The 27,002-nt window shown below is 40.5% G+C and overlaps 1 protein-coding gene across 1 annotated transcript in view; it reads right to left on the bottom strand.

Moving 5' to 3' along the window:
- LOC139688552 (protein O-mannosyl-transferase TMTC1-like) overlaps positions 1-27,002 on the bottom strand; it is a 1,154,623-nt gene that overhangs the window by 352,316 nt on the left and 775,305 nt on the right. The window contains 1 exon segment of the mRNA XM_071586100.1: positions 15,714-15,903. Within this exon segment, the coding sequence (XP_071442201.1) occupies positions 15,714-15,903 (190 nt within the window).

Raw genomic sequence — 27,002 nt, 5'->3', positions numbered from 1 at the left:
TCCCGGGAAGCTGTAAGAATTTATCATACTGTTCCTAGACTTGTGTCAAACCAGAATATAGTCTAGCTGATACCTTTCTGAGTCACCTGGCATTTTCCATGTAAACCTGCGTCTTTTGTGGTGTCTAGACCAAGTGTTATGACTAACCCCTGTCTCCTGCAGAGTTCAACTGCTTTCTCCCCGCGGTCATTCCTCATGCCTAAACCGTAGTTCCCTACCTCATCACCATCTCTTCCTTCGCCTACCGTTGCATTCCAATCTCTAGCAAAGGTTTCCTGCGGAAACACACGCGATCATGCCCTCTAATTGATCGTATATCCTATCGACCTCTTCCTCCGTATGGTTGCTCGGATGCATGTATACCTGAATAATAACCAAGTTCGTCGGTTCTGCTTTTATCTCTACTAGTTATATTCTATCCGTTGCCTGTTCTATGTTGACTACGCTTCTTCCTACCTCTTTATTTTATACTATGGCAACCCGTCGTTGGCTCTCGTCCCCGCCGCCGCCCCTGGGGGGCTAGTTCCTTTGGCCCCCCAGGGTACGAACGATCTTCCCATTGATCACTGGGTTAATGTTTATTTTTTATGTTCGTTGTAAATGAATGTTCCACATTTATTAATGAGCCTGTTGCACAAAGACTGTCCCATATGCATTCAAGCTGGTATATACATTTAATAAATTTAAATAGAAGACTACATGTACATTCCATAACTCGATAGTTATCCAATAGCCAAAGTAGTACAAAATATACGTACAATAAGTAAAAAGGAAGCTTAGTTTTGGCCCTCCGAATATAGCTCATGCATTAAATACGCTCTTGGCTGCAGGCACAGTGCCCCAGCAAACACTAATAAAGCATTTATTACAGCTTTAGCCATCGACGCCTCATATAAAATTCGTCCAAGAAACATGAGAATCTCGGTTGAGGTATAAAACAGACATTAGAACTCGAGCAGCTTACCGGAGAAAGCCATCCGTTACCAAATGCGGAGGGGCTTGGATACGCCAGTCATCTATCTCTTTGTCTGTTCCATCCTCAACCCCAAGCACTCCTTTGAAACATCAAACCCAGTTATTGGATAGCGCGTACTGCGTAATATGTTGCCCCGTTTCCAGTTCAAGCACCTGCTGTAAGTCATCATCTTTAACGCCATTACGTGGTATGCGTAACATCGACGAATTTCCAAGTCTCCCGAGGGTAATGAAGATGCCCGCCCACCGGGAGGCTCAGACATTTCACACGCGAGAGTTATCGAGGGAACATATCCATGAATCGGGTATTATTCGCGGAGGATTCGATTTTACAAATTCCAAAGGCCTCGATGATATTAATCTCGGGAATTTAACGAACGCCGATAAAAGTGCACGGTGCGTAGGCATCATCCGTATGGCGCGGCCTTGGAATTGACCCCGGTGCCACGGATATGCTTTGTCCTTCACTCCTTTTAATTCTCTTCGAACCCTTCCCCCGGGAAGCCACGGCTGGAAAAACGAGGACACCCACCCACTCCGAAAGCCGACGGCATGAGGTGACCTTCGACCCCTTTCGCCATCCCTAAAAAAGTCATGCGTCGGAGGGCGGGCGGGAGACCTCTGGACGTGTCGCGGCTGCCACCGCGCCATCTGCCGCCCCACCGTGACCTCTGCAGGGAATGAGGGTGGCAGGACGGGAGGGCCGCACACTTTCTGCACTCCAGGGCGGGGGGGGGACTCGGGGTCGGAGTTCGGGGAAACTCCCGCCGAAGCCAAGCCCTCCCCCACCCATGCCCCCCCCTCCCCGCGGCAACAGCCCTTTCTCCCCAATGGCCCCCGAAGGTCATTGGCGACACACTGGCACTCCCCCCCCCACGGTGGACCAGCGGGACTGGGTATGTTTGGGTGTCCGGACTCAAGCTTTCGCATTTCATTCTCTTCTTTTATTTTATAAATTTATTTCCGTGTTCACCTGTTTCGGGGTTGTCCGAAATAAAAAAAAACAGGCGAGCGGCAGTTGGGAGAGGTTGAATTTGCGGGTTGTGGAATTTCGAGAAGCTAATGGCGAGCGACGGGTGTGGCCGTTCGGGTGGCAAAATTAATTGGATTGACATCGAGTAGAGTGGAGGTCTGGGAGGGACAACGACTGTCCCCTCTCGCTCACACCCAACGCCCAAATACTGTCGAGGACTCGCCGCGAAAAATGTGCCCAGGACAAAATAATGACAGCGAAAATATGTTCAATGGCGTCCCATGCAATCAATGTCAAATTATGGCAATTTGAATGTTATGATACGCATTGAAAGTAATCGGTTTAGCCTCGACGAGTGTGGAGTAGCGCCCTGGTTGTACACAGCACCAAATAAAAGGTATCCGCCAACATCAACTTACAACATCCTCACGTATGGATAGTCGATACAAATTTCGGATTTGTCGGCGGTGTCCTAAAGGCCGTACTTCCATACTATGTGCATTTCAAGTTTTTTGAGGGATATTGAAACTTCAAGAGTAACATCGATGAATAATGTGCTTCACATACATTGTTAAGAAGCCATTCGGAAGGGGTATGTTGATCGTGGCACGCAGATCCCCTTCCAGTCCCAGGAAACAAGTGTCTCGTGCTCATGCAAACTAAGGCTGAACCCGTGGTATGATGTTGACTTGTAAACATAGGCATGACCCCGGACGTAAACCACAAGGTGTGTAATTGACAAGGAAAGGAGAACCTGGCAAATTCCTTTCCCCGTTCCACCTGCAGTTTCCCACAGAGCTCTAATATCCGGGAAATTGAATTACTGCCATCGATGTGCAGATATATCAAAATGATTTAAACTCGAAATCCTCCGGACAATAGGAAACCTGCCCAGGTCTAACGATATCCCTCCAAATTCGCGGTCTTCTTTTATAAGAAAATCATCAGCACTGGGAAAAGACCGGAAATGAAACCGGATTGAACCACTCGAACCTAACATCCTTTTGCGAATCGCATTTTACTCTACTTTGAGTCTATTATTAAAACATAATGCAATTACTAATTTCAATTTGAAAGACTTTTTCCTTGACGACTCCACAAAAATCGAGACGTTGGCTTATAAATTGAAATAAGCATATCTCGAAACTGTATTTTGCAATAATTCCAAAATATTTTAACCAAAAGAAATGAATTATTGCTAATATTATATCAAAACATCAAGTTATATCTTAAATTTAAAACAGCTTTAAATCCCAAATCTATAATTAAATATCCCTCATGATTAAATTTATTCAAAATAGAGCTTTCAATTATCTCCAAATTTAAATTTAATAAGAATACATTAATTTCAAACAACGAAGTTCAAGGCAAGCAATGTCGTAAAGTTTTGTTTTATTTTTATCAAGCATGTTCATGTGAAATATAAAACTAACCATTTGAAAGTTCATCTGCTCATTATCACTGACAGTTAACATTTCCGTTATTGGATGATTTCCCGGATATTAAACCTCCATGAGCATCCACTTCAATACATTTCGCCGCTGTTGAATCATCGACTCGGCCGCATCATTTCACTCCCACGAAAATTAATACATGCTACGGACTCATTTTTAGCACCCATTACCTCCTGAATTCATGCAGTTGGTTTGGAAATGTGATTGCAAGGCACGCCTCCGTATCAAACATTCTCATTGGATAATTGGCTGCACATAATTTACGGACCAAATATTTATTTTTTCGCAGGGTTTAACTTCGCTCTTGAGCAATATCTGCTGCAGCCGGTGAATCATTAATTACAAAAACACGCGAGAAACCAAAAGATATTTGTGTTCAAACCGTGTACATGAGAATAAAAATTTTCGTTAAAATCTAAAAAGTTCAGTCAATATCCAAGATTGCCAAAAACAGAATACTGAAGCTACCCGAGCACCATTAGATAAGGTTGACCAATGAAAGATAACATTTTCAAAAATGGTAGAAGTAAGCGTGTGAACGTGAACTAACACGCAAATTAGAATAAACTTAAAAAAAAATCGTTTGACCATCATATTATAATCAATAGCACTAGTTAATTTCAGTATCCATTTCTTATCGTATTACAGGGTTCGTCCGGAAAATAAGTGTACTGATGCTCATTGTCTTTTTTGACAAAAGGGGAGTCGTCCACTACGAATTTGTACCTGGACGACAAACTGTAAATGCTGCATTTTACGTCCAAGTGCTCGACAGGCTTCGAAAACGAGTCGCCCGCGTCCGGCCAGCGATCAAAAACATCTGGCGGCTGCATCACGACAATGCGCCGTCTCACACCGCGCTTGTCGTGTCGGACTTCTTGGCCAAGCACGGCGTGGCAACGCTGCCGCACCCGCCCTACAGCCCGGACTTGGCACCACCGGACTTCTTTCTGTTCCCGAAGATAAAGAGGAGTTTGAAAGGAACGCGATACGGGACTTTGGACGCCGTCAAAGAGGCCGTGACGACGTGTCTTCGAGAGGTTCCCGATGATGCCTTCGCGGGAGCGTTCCAGGAATGGGAACGCCGCTGGAACAAGTGTATCGACTCACAAGGGTCCTATTTTGAGGAATATTAGCTTAAGATATGTAAAAGTGTAATACATTTTTTTTCCTGAGCTCAGTACACTTATTTTCCGGACGAACCCTGTATTTAGCTATCCATGGCAAAGAGGGCATAGGCATAGAGGTCACACTTCAATATTGTAGATAATTTGAAGGCCACAGTGAAATTTCACACTGAGGCTACGAGACAGGCGTGGAAATACATTTAAACATGGCCCATGGCGATATTTTACCCTGAGGATATTTGGATTAAAACTATTAAAATGACTGGGAACAAATGGAGTAGTTATAATTGAGGAAAAACACTGTTTAATAATACTTTTATAATTTTTTAATAGTTAATTACACTACTTTAATAACAATAGTTTGGCAATTAATTAAAATAGCAGAAATAGTGTAAGAATATTTCTTACGTTTGTCAGTTCAACTTCTCTTAAACGAATCGAAAGCAACGGAGGGAAAAATGAGGGATTAAAATAATTATCATTTGGGAGTTTCTCTCGTTCCGTGGGGCACTCATTACATGGCGTATGGACGAAGAAATACCCTTCCATCGCATTTAGCCAAGTCAAAGACTAAAGGTGTTACATTAACCTTGCACTATCGCCCATTCCCTCCCTTTTCCCAAGGAATCAAGGGGATCGCTCTGTTTCTTAAGCTGCTAAAATCCTCTTTGTCGAAACGAGCAATTAGCTTGTTCGTAAGTGTCCCCTTGGCCTGCATCACTCAACTCTCCTTCTCCACACCGGTGATGTGATGCACAATATTCCGTCGGAAATATGAGCATCGTGGCCATTGGCACTAATCGGTACATAAGGGAATGATGGAGAGGCCAATGATCCTGATTTCTGCTTCCGATGATGACAAATGCCGCTCACATATCGCGAATACATCCCAACTTCAATTCTTCCTCCATCAAGTCTTGCTAAAGATCAAACGACGTTGATATTTGGAGAATAATTTGGCAAAAAAACCTTGCGTCATGTCGAGTATTAACTAAATTCCGTGAGGGGTAGCCATCCAAAATTTCATTTTTGCAAGTGCAAGCTCTCAGTTACGTAAATACCTACGTCGCGCCATGCCCTCAGCGGCTAAGAGATTTTTTTGCTGAGAGGGTGCACGTCGAGAAATTACGTGACGTGGTCTTAATTGTCCATGGCTGCACATGAACAATATACTCCATAGCCACACGGCGAGCGAAAATGTTACTCAGCATTAGCATTTTTTTGTATCAGTGTTTTTTAGTATCCTCAAAGCCACCCCAAGGGGTTTGTGGCAGGGGGTGAATACACACCAGATTGATTTCGACCCGAATATTTTTACCCCTACCCCAGTTGGACAATGTTATTCTGATCCTTTGTCTTTCGTGGAAAAAATGACATCTTAAATCTATCTATTCTACATTTGATCGGTCTAATTATATTGACATGATCTCTCCTACCGTCGTATGATTGGGGAAATAATAACAATTTCAACATCACTGATAAAGAGACGTCCTTCCAATATATGCTCTATATTTAATCTATATTTAAAACATTAGAAAAATACGGTTTATAAGTAGAGAAAAATCTAGGTATAATACGTGACGTTTGCCTCGGCCATTAAAAAGCGAGACAATAGCAACGAAAATTGCCACGGGAAGAAACACGAGCACATGAAAGAAACAATAAGAGAAAGTCGAACGAATGAGTGTCAATGTCAGTGAAGAAACTTGAAAGAAATTTCACAAGAGACTTGAAATGAAGAACAATATAACCGCCGTTCATGCAAATGAAATAAATATTTTCCAACACCAGCATATCTCTCAACGAAATGAACACCTTCAGAATTACCAATTATGTAACTAGCTGAAACTCGTCAAAATGCAATTTCTTTGGGGATACGTTTACTTGGACTTGCAAACTTCTGATGTTCATTGTGACTCTTCACCAAAAAGAAAGTTAAGGTCTTTCAGGTCAATCCTGTCTCTCAATCCGGTGAGATAGACTTGTGATATGCTCCACCGAAATTTCAAATGGACATATTTGATTTGCATTATTTTCTATTGCAAAAAAACCTTACTCTACAATAATAGCCCACTCACCAAAACATTTAAATTAATTATTAATATTTAGGCTAAACTTAATTATCCCAAGCATTAAATATGATACATTCTTGCCCATTCAATCAGGACCTTCCAAATATAAAGCATGACCCATTGGACCTGCGATTGGAGAATGCACGCAATCCTTACTTTCTACTCCGTATTGAATAATAGTAAGTAATAAAAATTGAGCAGGCAATTTCAATTGTGAGAGGTGTTTTAGTGTTGGATGCCACGTAATCGCTACGACCGAATCGTCAACACAACTGGTAATGATATTTCCACGTGATTTCTCTAATTGCAGCCTCCTACCGATTTTCTATTATGGCATAATGAGACAAATTTTCAAATGCTGTCATATTTATACGGCTCTCTTTCTGCATGAGAAGTGGAAATCATGACAAAAATATTTAGAATGTTAAATAACATAACGTGCTAGGGCTGCATTTCAGTTTTTCATTAATCTAATCGTATTTTGTTTTCCCATATTTTTATATGTTCCATTGGGAGCGGAGTTCCTGTTTCCAGTCATTTCCTGTTAGTTATCACAGCTCCTCTAGGAAGATAGTGTCCTGGACCATTCCTCTTCAATAAGCCAATATATCGCAAAATGCACGACATGCCCTTCAGCAATGTATGTCTTTTAAGAAAACCTTGTGCACGAGAACTGGACGTCCAAAATACTATATTGTATTAAAAACCATGGACTTGTCAAAAGCTGTAAATGTTTTGGATATAATATCTGAATAAAAATATATAAATTGTGGATGGACCTTCGTGAAAATTGTTTTCTTTAATATTCTGTGCCTACATTAAGATGCTAATTATTTGCAATATTATGTATTGCATGTAAAATCTAATTCAAGCGTGCATATTAAATACTTTTTAAAGGAAGTATATTGAAATACGATATGATAATTAGATGATTTCTATATAAAAAATAAATCGTATTTCTAAATGCGTCACTAATTATCTTAATTTTCGAAAGCTGTGAACCATGGAGTAAAGATTATTAAATTAATGTATATAACTCAAAATTGGTTAACCAATGAAATTAAGTAATATGGAACTACAAGTAGATTAGAAATTAAAATAACACACTCCCTGCAGTGATGGTTGCTGGGAGAATGTGTATTATATGTCCAATAATATTTTAATGCTTAAGGTAAATATTTTGTTTCAAACTTTTGCTCGTCATTATTCCGTTATAATATTTGCCTTGTTAAAATTTTCGATAGTATGTTAATCTGGTATCGGTAGAAATTTATTATAATGTGCTAATTTTATTTTGACATTTATCAGGAACGAATATGCATCGTACACAGCAGAGGTAATGAGCCAAAGAACGCCTTCTAAGCTTTCAACACTCCAAATGCTCCCACTATACAGGTATACTTCCGTCCATAAATTCTCTCTTTTACGAATTTCATTTCGCAAATTTCCAATCCCGCTATTATATTTATGATTTCATTGATAGCCCTCCCATCCGTTTGACTTGGATTTTTTTGGATTCAACTTTGAAACATCTCGATTCATCCCGACCCACAGCTTCTCGAAAGACTTCACGCTCATTCACTTGCCTCAAAGAACATGTTGTCTGTCAACATAACAGCTCTGCACTTCATATAAGTTTGTTTTGGTCGATGGTTAGGAGTTTGAACAAGCGTTCCTGTCATCAGTCTCAACTATTTTACCATAATGTTTTTGAAAAGTTAATTTTTATCCTCATGTTTCTATCACTACGCCCATTAAACCCAGAAATACTACCCAAGTAAACGCGAAACTGAGATTATTCCACTCGATCCAGGAAACGGAATCATACTTTAATATTCAACTTCGAATGCTTACTTAGTGAAAACAAAATGGTTGAGTTTTTTCAGCCATTCTGATCGCATCGCTCAGCAAATAATCCAGAAGAGAATTCTGCAGTAAGATTAAAACTACTGCTCTCAGGATAATATATATTCTCATCTTAAAATCAATTCCATTTCATCATCTCTAATCCAACATCATTCCATTTACACGATTTGTATTTATCTTCCTATACTCGTGCCCGTCCTCCCAACGGTAGGTTACCACCTTATCGCGGCGGAGGGGCCCAGTCGCTACAGTGACCCTGAGAGCAATGCCAGCGGGAATAAAAACTCTCGGTAGAGCCATCCTTTTCGCGGACAAGTTTCACTCTCCTGGGTGGCCTAAGGTCCACCCAGGAGAGTAAAAATAAGGTCCAACAAGGGTCATCTCTATATCCTGGCATTGTCCAGAAAGATGTGTTATTCAGGAACTACTCAGGAATCCAATACGTCAACATATTGGGCTTTCACGTACGAGAGGAGTCAATCGGATTTATCTCCAAGCTCTTCCGCTAGTAATTATACAGTTACCGATCACATCACGATTTTGCGATGCAATGGAAAAAGGCATAGGGAAAACTTTAAATGGGATTTAATGATATCATTTAATACTTAAATGGTATATTCATAGAAAATACACTGAGGTGCCAAAAAGTAAGAAGACCGATAGTGGAAATATTATTTTTACCGCGTGCATGCCTTTTAGGAAACGAAATCTCACTCGGCTTACAAGAACTATCGAGTGCGTTCGTATTTGCCAGGAATTGATCGCCTTTGCTGAGATGGAGGCGTTGTGGGGAGAGGGCGGGAAGGATGCTCCATCGGCGCCGGAAAGGGCGGGGACGCCCGCCGTGGGGGGAGAGGGTCCCTTTAATAATGGAGACAGGGAGGCACCCTTTTGGGTGCGGACGGGGAAGGTATAAAAACGGACGGGAAGATCGAGAAGGAGATGGAAAAATAGGGTCCAGATAAGGAGGGATAATGTGGGTGGGAAGGAAGGGATGAGGGTGGGTGGATCTCGCTCTGAGGATAAGAAAGCGATGGAGTGATAAAGACTGTTATGGGATGATTGGTAAAAATGGGAGTGTGATCTAGGGGCTTAAAGCTCCTTTTAAGGGGGGTCGCACTCACCCCCCAAGAGGCGTGGGGTAGGTGCGACCACAGACGCGATGGTGTCGCACCCCGCTAGACTGGGAAGTCCGAATTTGTATGATGCATCCTGCACGGAGGAGTTCAAAGATGTACCAACTAAAAGAGCTCAATCAATATTCACTAATGCTGACTTTGGTCAAAAATAAATCGGTGGCAATGAGTCATGAATACAAGCTGATAATTTGCAGTGAGATCTTCTGGAGTTCAAAATCTTTATCTTCCTCATTTTGTAAGTTTTCCATATTTGACCTTAATCTGGTATTGATTTTTAAGATTTGCTCTAAAAAATAATATAGTTTCTAGGTGAAATTGTTCTATTTCATATTTTGGAATTTTCAATAAAAATTCAATACCTCATTTGGGACATTAAGTCATCCCAATGGTAACGTTGCACTACCCTGAGACCGATATTGAATCATTATTTTCAATTTTATTTTACAACTCAATTCAAGAATTCACCCAGGTTTTATATTCATAATGTATTTCATATGAAGATTACATAGTTTTTTAAACTTTTAAATGCTAAAAGGAGCTATGAATTATGTCGATTGGGACACTGTCTCTTGGGAAGCTTTCATGGGGAAATGGTAGCGAAGAGGAGTGGATTCGGGACGGAGGGGATTTAAGTGGGAAATTATGAGTCACGCGGTTCGATCGCTCGCTGGAGAATTCTCCTACGATGGGCGCCAGGGGGAGCAGCAGGTGGCACTTTCACAGCGTCCGAGGGACACGATATAACGACTGGTTGGGGATGTGGCGTAGTGGAAGGCAGGGTGAGGGTCGAAAAGTATTTAAGGAAGGATCAAAGAAAGAGTAGGGAGGAAAAGCGGGAGATTCTACCCCGTTCCATCTTCATCAGGCAGAGAGTGATTGCCGAATGACTGCACAACAGATCGGAGATAAGTGGGGTGGATTGGGAAAAATGGGAGGCTGGGGATGGGATGGAGCAAGTAGGAGCAAAATCCGTAGGGATAATAGGGAAAGGAGGGAGACATTGGGGGCTCGGGTTTGAATTTCAACTATCGTCGGATTTGAGGATGAAAGCGCACTCGTGGAGGTCAAGGGGGGACTCTTTAAGGGACGTAAGTTTGAGAGAGACACGGAGTGGATGGTTTCCATTCAATGTTTGCCGATTCGATGGGTTTTTCCGGTTTTTCGTATTTTAAGTGAGCTAAATTTATCTTCAATATGATGAGAAAGTTTCGCCATTTTTCGAGTAAATGATTTTTTGCAAGAGAGGTGGGATACCAAATGGAATATGCCGAATTCCTAAAGAGCAAAGTAATCAACTGAAAACTTCCACTTAATAATTCATAGAGTTCATTTAGAATTTTAATTGGAGCAGTACAACTACAGTACATGATGGGAAATTTTATGAACCATACTCATGTGTAAACTTTTGTGTGAATATTTTGACATACTTTTCTCCTTTTGTAATTGTCCATAAAAATACAGGGACTTGATTAGCTAAACTAAACTTTTTTTACACTAGAGTTACATACTTTTTGGTATAAATGAACTTATCGGGAAATAGTCACAAATGGCATCAATTCTAGGCACAAAAAAGAAACTTAAAGGCAGATTTCTTTGTCAAATTACGATTTACTAACCAAGGAGTTGATATGGGAGAGGAAATATGATAAAACTCGATTGAGGAACGCGAGTCTCTCCGATGAACAGAGTAGCGAATTGAATGGCGAGGTGATTACGAGGGAATGCCGCTAAGAAAGAGGGAATTCTTTTGATTACAATTGTTGAAGTGGACTGATATTAAATTGTTTTTTGGGGCACATGTGTGCAAAAATTGCATTTCACACGAAAACAGGGAAATGAATTTGACCTTCAATGAAAAAATAATAAATTCATTCCAAGATGACATTGGTGCGAAAGTCTTTTTCCTACCTTAATACTCCTGGAAATCGTGAAATTTAATCTCGCAGTTGCATACATGTACTTACTTCGACATATCTGCTCAGGGTCCTCACAGAGCGTAGCTTGGTTTAGGTGGATGATAATTTTGATCCTTCGCTTTACCTCCGTGTTCCCGCAAATTCATTACAACGCAATTTATTTCAATTTCAGCTCATCGATCTCTTTCTTCATTTTTAAATATCTAATGTATCATTTGTTTCTATAGTAAAATTGATAACTACAGCTATTCCGATCATCATTGCATTCTTACACTTTTTACCCAAATTTCGTCGCTTGAAATGTATTGATAAGTATATAAATTCATTCATCCCCTTCACCTGCCCAGTTAAGACTGCAGAGAAAAGTCTAGTTTGAAGTAAAATCAAGGTACTCACACCCTTTTAATAATATTGTAGAGAAGAATGTTAGCGCAAAGATTGTTTTGCTCATGTTTAATTCAAACTATATATCATCTTGAACCATCCCAGAAATACATTAAATATGCGTTTGCAAAGAATAATCAGATAGCATTGTCCTTGATAGAATATGCAGCAGTGTAACATGCTGTATTTGTCCGCAGCTGATACTTCCAAATAGGTTCAGACCCATGCAGTTAACAAAGATTCACAGGACGTTCAAACTGATTGCGTTTCGCAATTTGTGCCTGACAGGCGTGTGATCGCCACCTCTTTCCTTCGCTTCTTCCTGGCATGTGACGCTCACGCCGATGTCACTGACTTCATCCCCAGGAGCTCATTACTCGTGACATTCAGGCACACATCCCGCCATTGCTTTAGGAGAGAGTTTCACTGTGCCGCCTGCAGATCATCCACCATTCACTGGCACCAATGTCCACTGAATCAGTCTCGAGCATATTTAGGGTTCCTTTCGCCACTGTGCCGGCTTTTTCATTTCCAGCGATTCCTCTGTGCTCAGGGATCCATAGAAATGACACTTTGTTGCCCCCCTGATGTAGAGATGCGAGTCTAGACTGTATCTATTGGCCTGTAGGGCATGTGGGAAGAAGCCGGAAATGAATGTAAGTGCCGGAGCAGATCAAGAAAGAGTAGCAGTGGCCTTTTATTTCTCGCAGGGCTATATTGATGGCAAACAGTTCCGGCGTCTAAACACCACACAAGCTGTTGATCTTTGCCCTCAGGGCTCCGTGGTGGGGCGGGATGATTACGCAACTACACTTCGATCCTGACTTCGATCCATCCGTAGACACAGGGATGAAGTCTGTGCGGGGTCCGAGGAAGGCGCTGGACATTTGTTGGCACTCCACATCGGTGGTGCACGATTTTGAATGTTGGTGTGTCGTGGCCTTTGACTCGGGCTGCGTGAATACATCCATGGGGGAGATTTGGGGGAGCAAACGGGATACACTTGGGGCAGGGTAAGTTGTACTTCATGGATCAAGTCATTAAAACAAACGGCGAGGGACATAGTAGCCCTTCTCCCTTTGTAAAACAAGTCTAAGAACCGCAGATTAAAAAAATATATCAAAACATGGATGGTCGGTCAGGGATAAAACTTTACAAGCATAATTACTAATCAGAAAGTTTCTGTTGGTTGTCAAAGGTGTCTCCCCTGCGACAGATGATATGCTTAACACTGGGCTCGTCCCGAAAGCGCCGATGGTCACACGAATCCTGGCATTGTGGACTCCGATCACGGGTCTCAAATACGACTCTCTCCCCGAAGAGTCTTCGGCACCACCAAAGTTCAATTTGGAACGTACCACAGCACGGTTTGGGCAAAATAATGGAAGAATGGCCTGCTCCCCACTCGTTGTGGCTTCAAAACTTTGAAATATTATTTGTTCGACGGCTTGTTTCCCGTAATACCCGGATTTGCTCTCTTCAGTTTAGTCTGCAATCCACAACCATTACAAAAAATCGAATGGACTCTAAAAAAGGAAATATTTCTACCATACATGCGTGGTACCGGTGAAGCAGAGCGTCCGCAAAGTCGGTGGAAGTGGACGCATTTGGTTTTTCGAGTAGAGAAGCGGAACCCATTACCACGTGCCTGGTCTCCAAATTTGTTCAAAGTCATCTGAATATGCCTGGAAGCCCTAGCAAGACTGGATGACCTGCAGAAAATAGTAAGATCGTCGATAAAGAAAGAACCCCATCTCCGATGCGATAATACGTCACTTGCCGACCCTGGTGGCGGCGGCATAATGCCCTCGCCTGCCAACCCAGGGGTGGTGGGTTCGATTCCCACCTAGGCGGGTTTTCCTCCACCTAGGGCTTGGGTGTTTGTAATTGTTTTAAATGTAGTGTACAGGGGTTAGGTGGATGAAGGGACTATAAGTCTCAATCTCGCCCCAATAAAAAGCAAGCAAAATAAGGATATAATGGATGGATTTAAAATGTCCCACGAACAATAAGGACTATATTGTTACTGAACCATTGAACTATATTTCATCCATATAATATCGCAAATAGGAGCATCATTTTCAATGAGCAATAGGTAAAGAAGAGAAGAAACTAAGCGAATAAGGTATTCTGCCCTTCACTTGATTAAGTTTTCAGTTAGCTAGGCATCAGACGCAATTTCTTTAATGAAATGAAATTAATTATATCATAACGGGAATGACAAAAATGGAGTCGATTTTGAAGTGGAATGGAGTAATTAAAATCATCCAAAATGAGAAAACTAAAAGCTGGTTGAAAAGGCCTTACAACATTAATTCAGACAGGTGACCGTAAATCATTCAAAATTAAAAAATCAAACTTATAAATATATTCACCGCAAATTCAGAGAGCTAATTTTGGAAATGTGAGGATGGAAATGAGGAAAATAACCATGCTAATTAACGAAAGGAATCAGCTTAGTTACACTAAAAGCCTTTTATCCGTAAATCTATCGCTATGTTCACTAAAAACGATGAATTTGGGGCAAGGGGGTGGTATAACATTAAAAAAGAAATGAAAGGAATCGCCAAGATCACCACTTTTTCTGAGGTCACTTCCTATCCTTAAAAATTGTCCTTCATTTGCGTGTCAGGAATAATTTTTTAACAGCGTATTAATAATTATTCTACATGCACATTTGATTGGGATATGATTTCAAGTCTTATTTTTCCTGGTAACTTTCACCCTTAATGCAGTGGGGTTTTAATTACAATTCATTCAAGGGAAACTGTTATGTCCTTAAAACATTTGGAGTTTTTTGAACGAATGAAATTCGGAAACGTGAGGAAATGTACTAACTTGACTCAAATTTAATTAACCAGGTGTGTTGCCGACTCTTCTTAATCAAGTTAATATTATACACTTGTGCAATGGCAATTTAAAAAAATACATATTTGCTTACACCTTATTGTATAAAATGTGAACTTTTTTATTCATGAATTAAAAGAGAACACAAAATTTCCTCTTAAAATCAATCAAATTTTAATTCTATTTATGCCATTTAATTACGCTTTTATTCACTTAATTTTCGTAAGCTTTTTGATGATATATTCGGAAAAATTATTTAGCAAAAAATTGCAAAATTAATTAATATTATTCGCTCATGTGAATTATGGCTTTGCGTTTCAGTTAAAACTTAAATTTTCCAAAGACACAAAAACATCCGCACAGCTTTTTGATCACAGAAACAAGCAATATCAATGCAAATACGTCGACAGAGGTATTTCTCTTGAGCGTATTATTACTCATTACTCAATCGAGACTTTATCATTCCTGTAGCAGAATATTGCAAAATTCTCAAAACGTGTTTTCAGAGCCATCCATTTATCCTCTCTTGTGTGTATACGTCCCGCAATTCAGCTTGAAGTGTGTAAGATTTCGCAGAGGTATTTAAGAGATTTACGGCGCCCTTTGCATTGCACACTGTTTCTCGCGGCCGTAGTTTCAAGTCTTGGCGCATTTCATGTCTACTTCAAGAGCTAAGCCCCGGCAGCAATATTTTTCCATCCATTTCCCAGTTTTGTTCCAGGCAAATAGAGCGTTTCATTTTCACAGAACTTTAACCTGAATAAGAAAATTCTGGGATGCGAAACGTTTTCCGTCGTCAAATGGAACATGCTAAGGAAGGCTTTATATAAAGGTAAGGCATTCACACATGAATTCATGCCTCTCCTTGCCCTCTGGAACAGAAAGAGCTACAAACAATGACAAAAGACTGGCGCCGAGCGCCGGGAAAGGTACAAATCGAGTCGCATATTTCCCACTTACTTCGAAGTCAGCAATGCCTCTGTATGCCAAGGCGAGGAAGGAGATGGCGAAGAGGCAGGTGGCGACGTTGCGGGAGTCTGCGAGACTAGTGACTAGAGGAACGGAGCCCATCTGCCAGTCGTGACTGAGAGTCACTGGGCAGAGAAGTAGCCAACAATTGAATGCCGCCAGGTAGCAGAATGTTAGGAACCTGAAAAGAAAGAGAGGTTTCAGATTAATTTCCATGTGCAATTAAGTTTGAAGAACCGAATGATAATGTGACGTAACACTTGTACTCCCGCACGAGACACACCTATGACATAGTGCTCAGCGCCACGCCACGTTGCTCAGCACTTGTCATGTACAAAGAGACTGCTAAACATATGTAAAGACATCAATTCGGGATAAAAACGGAAAGTCCGTTCAGATTGCGAAGGTTTGCGTTAACGATTAACAATTTCCAATTATTCGTCAAATTTAACATGATGCCAGACACGGCATTTTATATTTCAATTCCTATTACGCCCTTTACAAAAATACATTACAAGCGTGACCTAACAGCCCATCAATCGTAAGGCAGTAAATGTTCCTTTGCGTCAGTTGGTGGGGAATATTTTAGCAAAAGAAATCTTCAATATAAAAAAAGAGCTATATTTTTCGTCAATATACTTTGGGTTTAAAGATATATATATATATATATATATATATATATATATATATATATATATATATATATATATATATACATATATCCTCTTATATATTAGCAAAACATTATGATGCAATGCTTAAAATTGTCATCACAAACCATGAACGCATTCTCAAAAGCGAGATACCAAAAATTAATGCTATTGCTACTTAAGATTGTTTAACAAAGATTGATAGGTTATTAACGTCAATTCTGGATTACTCAAATTGTGACACACTCAAATATGTGCCACCCAGGTTATCACCCCTACAGGAATAAGAAGGATTGAAATTAATTAGATACTCAAACGGCTCCAATGATTAGTATCTTGAATATATTCAATTAAAATAAAATTAGGAAAATATTAAACAACTTATCAATTACTTAGTCAAATCAAAGGCAACTGAATTTTGCATTTCCTGATGTCCGAATGGAGACACTTTCTTTTAATGTAATCACCATTTTCCGATCAGAATCTTAAAAATGAGTACTTTGCTTCATTCAGGATTTAGAGGATAAAAATGAAATGCGGCTGTCACAAAACTTCAAAATATGCCCAGAAAAGTGTAAATATAGTCAAGAATCTTAAAATTTTGCATTTATGGAAAGACTGCGATCGTAAAATCTCGCCACTTGAAGTTTAACTCGCCTTGGGTTAAGAAAATTCGCAGACAACTTTATTTCTATGCGCCTTTAACGCCGCTAAAAATTCCGTAATCTCGTCACTCCACTTCTCTAAATCAGATTTACGGCATGTCCCAGGCGGAAAAACGACCTGGTAAAACCGTCGTGCCGTATCCTTACCGACACCGGGGGAGGCCCAAAATAAATGCTTTGCCACCGTCCTTTGTTATGGCGTCGTCTTATCGCATTCCGGCGAAGGGAAAGCGAGCACGGCACGATTTTATTCACCAGCTGCACGCATCACTCATCCGAGCCCCGAGTGCAGCAACTATGGACGCCACTGCATGTCAGCCAGCCTGAGTGCACATTCAAGCACATTATATATATATATATATATATATATATATATATATATATATATATATATATATATATATATATATATATATATACATAAACATGGTAATCAACCGGAAGGTTGGTTTGGTAGATGATGGTAGAGTTCACCCAGTACTAAGACCGACGGTGTGTGAAATTCACCATTCAGGGTAGGGGGGGCAGTTCCTTTCCCTGTGCCGGTTATGGTTTCCCAGGAAGACCTGGTACCCGAAAAATCACATAGCTTGGGTGGAGCTGATGGTGCCCAGAGTGCCTTGCCCGGGAATCGTACCCGGGCCCTTCCGGTCAGCAGTCGAATGCTCTACCCCTTGGACTACCGCGAACACTATATATATATATATATATATATATATATACACACACTCTCATATATTTATATACATACAGTATATATATATATATATACTGTATTTAACCAAACACACACACATATATGTACTAAGGCTAACATGCAGTGTCCATAGCCGCTCCGCTGCACGTGTGTATACATATATCGCTAATGATTAAGTTCTCTTCCGATTAAGGTAGGTTTTGGATGGACACAACTACAAAATAAATATTTTGTGACCCCTAAAATAACACAATCCAGCAATCTACTCTACATCAAGTCCCTCTTCATCTCTGTGTATTTCCTTCATCCCTGCATCCCGCCAAACCTATTCCTATCCTATTCCTGCCTTTTCCTGGTTTGCCTAACGTCCTCCCCTCCATTACATTCTTCAGCATCCTACAGCCGACCCACAGTTTGACCGGAAGTAGGATGTTGAAGAATGCCCTTCACCCCTTTTTCCTGTCTCCTTAAGATTTCTCCCAACTAACCCCTCTTCTTGCCCACCATACCAATTACTTCCTCATTTGTTTTTCTTTCGGTCCATTTCACCCTCTCCATCCTTCTTCACACCCACATTTCAAAAGCCTTTCGCTTCAGTGACCATGTTTCCACGCCGTACAAGTATTACTACTTGTCTACTTCAAACAAAGTTTTAACATGCCTTTTCTATACATCCGTACTCAACGTCCCTGTCATCAACTCCCTCCTTGTGAAAGCCTTATTGCCTAGTGCAATTCTTCTCCTTACGTCCCTACTACTTTGACCGTGTTAGCCAAAACACTTCCGAGATACGTGAACTGTTCTACTTGCTCAAGTTTTTGCCTTTACCCAGCTGTTAGTTTTACTAATATTGATTCTCATCCCATATCCATCGCACTGAATTTCCAAGCTTGCAACCTCTTGGCTGAATGACAAACTATTGCGTGGTCATTAAATAATCTGGCTGAATTCAGAAATTCCCCTCATACTTTCATCCCTATCTCAAGTTCTTCCCATGCCTCTTTAACCATTTCCTCTACATACATGTAGAACAGAAACGGTGATAATGGGCAACCCTACCTTACACCTCTTCCTAACACTGCCCATCCAGACTTCTCGTTCCTCACTCGCACCTCAGCAGTCTGAGATATGTACAGGTTGCGGATTAGCCTCCTTTCCCTCCAACCTATTCCTATTTTCTGCAATACTATATACTCGTTAGCGTTTCCCAATTCACTCTATCAAACGCTTTTTCGAAATCTACGAAACAGGCAAATACCTCGTGGTTGCATTCTATATTCCTCTCAATTAATAATCTCATTACTGCAATGGCATCCCGCGTACCTCTCCCCTTCCTAAACCCAAACTGATCATCCCCTAAGTAATCATTTGCCCTACTCTCTATCCTTCGTTCATAATCCTGAGAACAACTTTAGCTGCGTGGGAAATCAAACTTTTTGTCCTGTAGTCCTCACATGATGTAGCCTTTATCTTTTTCGGAATAGGAACTAACACTGATGTCACAAAGCCGGCCGGATTCCTTCCTCATAGATACTACGAATCAGTCAATAGAGACTCTTCCTTTCGCATTTCCCTTCGATCAAATGACGGCAAAATATGTCATCGGAATCACCCAGCCGTGGATCCCAAGCTCAAAATTTCCGTTATTTCCCGATATTTCGCGCTAGAAATGAATTTATTCAAATTTAAGACAGAGATACACTCAAAGATAGATAAAATAAGAAGGCTAAATTGTTTCGTCGCAATCCGTTTCGCGCCTCATGGCCTTCGGTTCGCTTCACATGCTATGACCTCAATTATTTCGCAATTTAATGAGTTAAATAAAACCATAGGCAAGGGAAAATAGTCTGCTCTCCGATTTGTTTACAATGAGAAATTTAATCGCTTTTGAGCGAGAACCGACCTCATTCTTGATATATTTTTTGATTTCACTGGAGCCAGTAAATAGATAGAAACGTACTGTTAAATTTAATTATAGTAAAAATAGAAATCCCCCGGGGTGTTAAGTTGAAAGGTTAGTGAGTCACTCTATATCCTAGCCTAGTGATTTACTATGTTCACCCGTACCATATGTGTGCCACTCTCAACCCAACCGCTCATAACACACAGAAGTCTGATGTTGTTTCCTCAAAACTATTTCGTATTACCAACCAATTTTCCTTTTAGAGTCAAAATACCTGGTTTCTACTCTATGAGCAATCATATTTATCATAAAAATTGCATTGATACAGTAGCCGGTTCAATAAGTCTTAATTAAAAACTCGGAAACGGTTATTTTATACATTTAAATGTCGTGTTTCAAACCCTGCTTCCGGTTTGTTATGATTAAGTTTATAGATTTGAGGACCGACTATTTTACAAATTGTAGGTGAGAAAGGTGACGTATGACACATGAAATCATACGTGATCTTTGTAAATGCAGTCTGATGTCATAACTATTCGTAACCTACCGGATAGAGTAGGTTATGACATTAGGGGGGTTTAGGCACAACCTGTGATGCGGTTAAGTGATGCGTTGATCTGCCTCTCCTAACAAAACATACTCCGTCATTCGACACTGCCATACGTAATAAGCCGTCCTTCAATTCCTCCTACATCCTTCATTCCTTCATTCCGTTTAACTTTCCTTTCCAAATCCCTTATTTGCCAAACCTTTTTCCCTCAAACACAGCCACGCAACCATGAAAATACACTACACCCATCTTCTTCGCCTCTGTTTTACTTCTCCCAACAACTTTCTCTCTCTATTCCCTGCTCACCACTTCTCGGTTTTTATTACTGTCAGTCGCTTCTTCCTTCCTTCTTCAGAGTCATCAACCCCCTCCTCATAATGGACGCTCCTTTGTTTAGGGAAATTATTCTCCTTATGTCCCTACTACTTGGGGCATCTCGCTCCAAATCACTTCAAAGACGGTTGAACTGTTCTCTTATGATATGTTTTATGAACTCCCAATTGTATATTTCAATTTTTTTCCTCTCTCGGAAACCCCATAACCTTTATTTGGCTTGAACTCATTCATATACTACCATACCTATCGCCCTGACTCCCCAGCCTCGCTTCGAATCCCTTGGCTCACTGGCTAACCCAAGCTAAATCACTAGCTAGCCTAAATGGCTATGAATCCCTCGAGTAGGTGAGGGTAAGGCAGGGAGTGCGATAGGCATGGCGCGGGCGTGCGTTTGGCGAGAAGATGATGGGGCTGAGGAGGGAAAAGGGGATATGCGACGGTGTCTGACGGGATTGGGAGGGGAGAAGGGATCCTGTTGGGAAATGGCGTGGAATGAAGGAAACTCGGGTGAGAGCAGTTAAGCAAATAGGCGAGGAAAAGAAAAACAATTTTCTTGGGAATGGTAGGAGTTCCGGCCGACTAGGACCTCCTCCCCACCTACAAGACGGGTTTCGGAGTGCCATCCTTCGTTAAATTTGGCAATCTTGCGGTTGCGACCTGGAAACATGCAGCGCAAAGTTTATTAAAATATTATAGCATTTATTATTATTAATTAATTTTAAAGGAAATCAAAATATTATAAAACAAAGTTTATTAAAATATGATGAATGTTAAATTACATATAAAGGATGAGGTACTTCGAAAAGTAATTGATGTAAGAGCAGAAGAAGACGGAAACTACTCGGAAACATGCTGAGACACGAGAGTTTCCTGAAGACTTCAGCGGGTTATCGAAAAGTAGATGTGTAGCAACAGGAAGGCGATGAATTAGGAGCAAGAGATATATGTGAACACCTCAAGGAAATATGAAAGAATGAAAAGCCTCATATGGCTAAATGACACTTTTCGCAAAAATGCTAACTTCAATGGTAATGTGGATTATAATATCCATTATGAGTGTTCCTAAATACTTTAAAAGCAATAGGGTGAATAATCATTAATTAATTTTTATGTATTCACTAAAAATATGATCAACTTTGGAAAACTATTAGTTTTCAGAGTAATCTGTCCTTGCAACCCTAAGCGTGAAAGGAATGTTCATTCCTTTCTTACTGAATACTACCGCTAGACTATAAGTTGACATACATGTACAGTATACTGATGTAGTGCATATATAAATAAATAAATATAAATAAATAAATATAAATATAAATATAAATAAATATATATATATATATATATATATATATATATATATATATATATATATATATATATATATAGGTCGAAGGTTAGGAGCAAGACGAAAGGTAGTCCACGCAGCGTCTGTTCCTCAGTGAGGCGGCTGCAATGGCGTCTGACCCCAGTGGGGCGGCCAATATGTGATGGTGTCACGTTAAAAACACTATTGAGGAAGGCTACGGGAAACCACCTCAATTATCATTCCCAAGAAAAATATGATGGACAATACAGAGATTTTGAGTCCTGGCAACTACGGGGCTCGGCCCAATCGACCGTGTGTCGTGCCCGGTAGCGGGGGAGGCAAGGCTTCCGCGGTCGTCATCCCACGAAACCCTTGCAAGGGAAAACCAGCAGCAGCTGGAGAAAAGACGCAGGAGAAGAAGACCAAATTAGTTAGAATAGGAACGCGGAATTTTAGGACAATGATGAGGACAAAGAAATTGTAGAACGTTAAGCGAGAGATGGAAAGGGGAAAAATAGATATTTTAGATCTATGCGAGGTGAGATGGAAAGATAGCAGGGATTACTGGAGTGATCAGTATAGAATAATATACAGCGGCGGGGATGAGAGCCAAACAGGGGTTTCCATAGTCTTAAATAAAGAGATAGGAAGAAGCGTAGACAACATAGAGCAGGTAACGGATAGATTATTACATGCCACCGAGGAACCATAAGGAAGTGGAGTTCGATAGGATATACGATCAGTTAAACGACATAATCGAGTGTGTTCCTTTAGGGAAACATTTGATAGTGATGGGGGATTGGAATGCGACGGTAGGCGAAGGAAGAGATAGTGATGAGGTTGGGGACTACGGTTTAGGCACGGGAAACGACTGCGGGGAAAAAGCAGTTGAGTTCTGCAGGAGACAGGGGTTAGTCATCAGCAACACTTTGTTTAGACACCACAAAAGATGCAGATATACATGAAAATGCCATCTGACTCAGGAAGGTATCAGCTAGATTATATCCTGGTTAGACACAGGTTTAGGAACAGTCTGATAAATTCGCACAGCTTCCCGGGAGCGGATACAGACTCTGACCACAATTTATTTGTTATGAAATGCAGCGTCCGTTTCAAAAAGATAATGCAGGGGCGGCGAGTTAGGAAATGGAATGTAGAAGCAAGAAATGGTTTAAAAAGGAAGGAATACAAACAGGCGGTTAAGGAAATCTGGAGGATGGTAAAGAGCTAAGTACTATCGAAGACAAATGGGAAAGTTTCAAGAAAGGGTTGTCTAAAACCGCAAAAGACACTATTGTAACCTTTAACGCTAAAAGGACTAGGAAACCATGGATCACTGATGAGATGATTGCAAAGATGGATAAGCGGCGAAAATGGAAGAATGTAAATAGAGAATTACGCAAAATGAAGTAGAAAGAGTTAAACAATGTATTGAGGAGGGCAACAAATAAAGCAAAAGAAGCATGGTGGAAGACGCAGCCCGAGGATATGGAAATTCTGCAGAGGAAGGGTGAAATCGGTGCGCAGTACAGCAAAGTTAAATCGTTATCGGGAAGTAAGGAAGGAAGATCTATGCTAACAGTTAGATATAAGGCAGGTAAGGTAACAGTTGACACAGGGAAGATCCAAGAGAGATGGAAGGAATGTATAGATTACTGTTTAGTAAATAACTTAGACCAACAAAGTTAAACATAGAAAAGGAAGATGACGTAGAAAAAGATAACTTAGGTCCAGGCATACTCGACGATGAGTTAGAAAGGGCATTAAGGGAGATGAAACTAAATAAGGCAGTGGGGGTGGATAACATTCCCGCGGAACTATTGAAATGTTTAGGAAAATGTGGGAGGAAGAGGCTATATGGGCTGATTCGTAGTATTTATGAGGAAGGAATCTGGCCGGAAGACTTTGTGAGATCATTTTTGGTTCGTATTCGCTCGTATTTGGTAAAGGGAAAGGCTACATCATGTGAGGACTACAGGACAGTAATGCTGATATCCCAAGCGGCTTGAGTGGTTCTCAGGATCATAAACAAAAGAATACAAAGTAGGGCAAATGATTACTTAGGGGATGATCAGTTTGGCTTTAGGAAGGGGAGAGGTACGCGTGATGTCATTGCAGTAATGAGATTATTAATCGATAGGAATATAGAACACAACCAGGAGGTATTTGCCTGTTTCGTAGATTTCAAAAAAGCGTTTGGTAGAGTGAATTGGGAAAAACTAATGAGTATATTGCAGAAAATAGGAATAGATTAAAGGGAAAGGAGGCTAATCCGCAACCTGTACATGTCTCAGATTGCTCAGGTGCGAGTGGGGAACGGGGAGCCCGGTTAGGCAGTGTTAGGAAGAGGTGTGAGTCAGGGTTGCCCATTATCACCGTTGCTGTTCAACCTGTATGCAGAGGAAATGATGAAAGATGCATGGGAAGAACTGGGGGTAGGAATGAAAGTGGGCGGGGAATTCGTAAACTCAGTTAGGTTTGCTGATGACCAAGCTTTAGTTTGTCAGTCAGTCAAGGGATTCCAAGCATTGCTTAGTGAATTGGAAATTCAGTGCGAATGGTATTGGATGAAAATAAATATTAATAAAACAAAGGTAAGGCGATTTTCTAGAAAGAAAAAGGCTAACATAAACATTAAAATTGGAGGGCAAAAACTAGAGCAGGTAGAACAGTTTACGTATCTCGGTAGTGTTTCGGACAAACACGGTCAAAGTAGTAGGGACGTAAGGAGAAGAATGACGCTAGGCAAAGAGGCTTTCACAAGAATGAGGGAGTTGATGTCAGGGACGTTGAGTAAGGATATTAAGGAAAGACTCTAAAAACTTTGATATGGAGCGTAGCTATGTACGGTGCAGAAACGTGGTCATTGAAGCAGGAGGATAGATTGGCGTAGATTGGATGCTTTTGAAATGTGGGTGTGGTGAAGAATGGAGAAGGTGAAATGGACAGAGAAGAAAACAAATGAGGAAGTACTTGGTATGGTGGGCGAAGAGAAGGGTTTGTTGGGAGAATACCTATGGAGGCAGGAAAATTGGATGAAGGGGGTGTTGACCGGCAGTGGGATGTTGAATACTGTAGTTTAGGGGAGAATGTTAGGCAAACGAGGAAAGGGAAGGAACAGGATAGGGATGTTGTACGGGATGAAGGGAGGAAGAAAGCACTCAGAGATGTAGAGGGACCTGATATAGAGTAGGATGATGGGTTTTGTGTTTCGTTAGGAGTAATAAAATGTTTGTTTGGTAGTTGTGTCCATCCAAACACCTACCTTAACCGGTAGATTACCTTAAAAAAAATATATATATGTATGTATATATATATACATACATACATACGAGGGCCATCCGGAAAGTAGTACCCGTTCGTGCCGCATGAAGTGCTGACGACGCGAGTAGCCGCTGGACGAGGTCAGATAGCTTCAGTGGCTTGTCTGCCTTCTCTGAGCCAAGTTGCGTGACGCTAGCATTGCCTGTGTTGTTTCTGTGATTGTTTACAATGTTTAAAAAAATTGAGAACGCCGCCAGTTGTGAAGTGAGGGCAGTGATTAAATTCCTCAATGCAAGAAACGTTCGCCCATGTGATATTCATCGCCAATTAAAGGAGGTGTATGGAGACAATGTAATGGACGAGTCGTCTGTTCGGCGGTGGTGTCGCAACTTCAACATGGGGAGGGGGAACACACACGACGATGAGCGTTCGGAGAGACCGTCTGTCATTACAGACCAACTGGTGAGCTCAGTTGACGAATTCGTGAGGAACGATCGGCGCGTCACAATTGATGACATCTGTGAGCATTTTCCCAATGTTTCTCGAACAATTGTTCATGAAATTGTTAAACACCATCTGCATTATGCAAAAATTTGTGCAAGATGGGTCCCTCGCAAGCTTACAGATGAGCACAAAACCAAGCGTATGGCTGCAGCACTGACGTTTTTGGGACGTTATTCTGATAAAGGAGACTCTTTCTTGACTCGCATAATTACTGGTGACGAAACATGGGTTTGTTATGCATCACCTGAGAGTAAACGACAGTCAATGGAGTGGCATCATGCTCATTCACCAAACAAACCAAAAAAATTCAAGACAGTTCTGTCCACAAGGAAACTCATGGCAACCATTTTCTGGGATCGACGAGGTGTATTGCTTATTGATTTTATTGCCCGTGGAGACACTATTAATGCCAATGCGTATTGTGAAACATTAAAGAAATTACGGCGGGCAATACAAAATCGGCGGTGAGGTCTATTGTCTACTGGTGTCATTCTCGTTCATGACAATGCCAGGCCTCATGCAGCTGGGTTAACACAAAAACTTTTGCAGCAATTCAAATGGGAAACTTTCGACCATCCACCGTATAGCCCGGAATTGGCCCCTTCAGATTTTCATCTCTTTACAAAGCTTAAAGACTTTTTGGCAGGAAAAAGATTTGACAGCGATGAAGAACTTAAAGAAGGAGTGACCCTGTATCTCAATGAGCTGGCGGCGAAGGACTATGCAGCAGGAATACAGAAACTTGTCACACGTTATGACAAATGCCTTAATTTGCTTGGAGATTATGTTGAGAAGTAGTTTAAAGTATCCTCTTTCAAATAAAATTTTTTATGTTTGTTAATATTTTCTTTTGTGTCTTTATTTCACGAACGGGTACTACTTTCCGGTTGACCCTCGTATATACATATATATACATATATATATACATATATATATATATATATATATATATATATATATTAATATATATATATATATACATATATATACATATATATACACATATATACACATATATATATATACATATATATACATATATATACATATGTATACATATATATACATATATATATATATATATATATATATATATATATATATATATATATACATATATATTAAATTCCGTTTCAACTCAATAAGTTTTATTTATTAAATATATTTCGAAATCTTCTCCTGGTACGGGAGTTGCATGGTCACTAAAATTTTAAGTGTGAAAAATAAGCAAGGGTTAATGAAAAGAACAGCTTCCTCAAAATTAGAAAAAATAATATTTTTTCCAATTTTATCGAATTTTAAAGAAAATGAATTTGTCTCGGCATTACTCTTGGTGATTTCACGGAATAAGTAGTTTATAGAAATTCTGTCTTTGCTTTCTTGGATAAAAATCACGCTTCAAGTTGTC

This window comes from Hetaerina americana, unplaced genomic scaffold (assembly GCF_022747635.1).
Source record: "Hetaerina americana unplaced genomic scaffold, ioHetAmer1.1.p SCAF_20, whole genome shotgun sequence".
NCBI lineage: Eukaryota > Metazoa > Arthropoda > Insecta > Odonata > Calopterygidae > Hetaerina > Hetaerina americana.
This window is presented reverse-complemented; position numbering and strand designations above follow the sequence as displayed.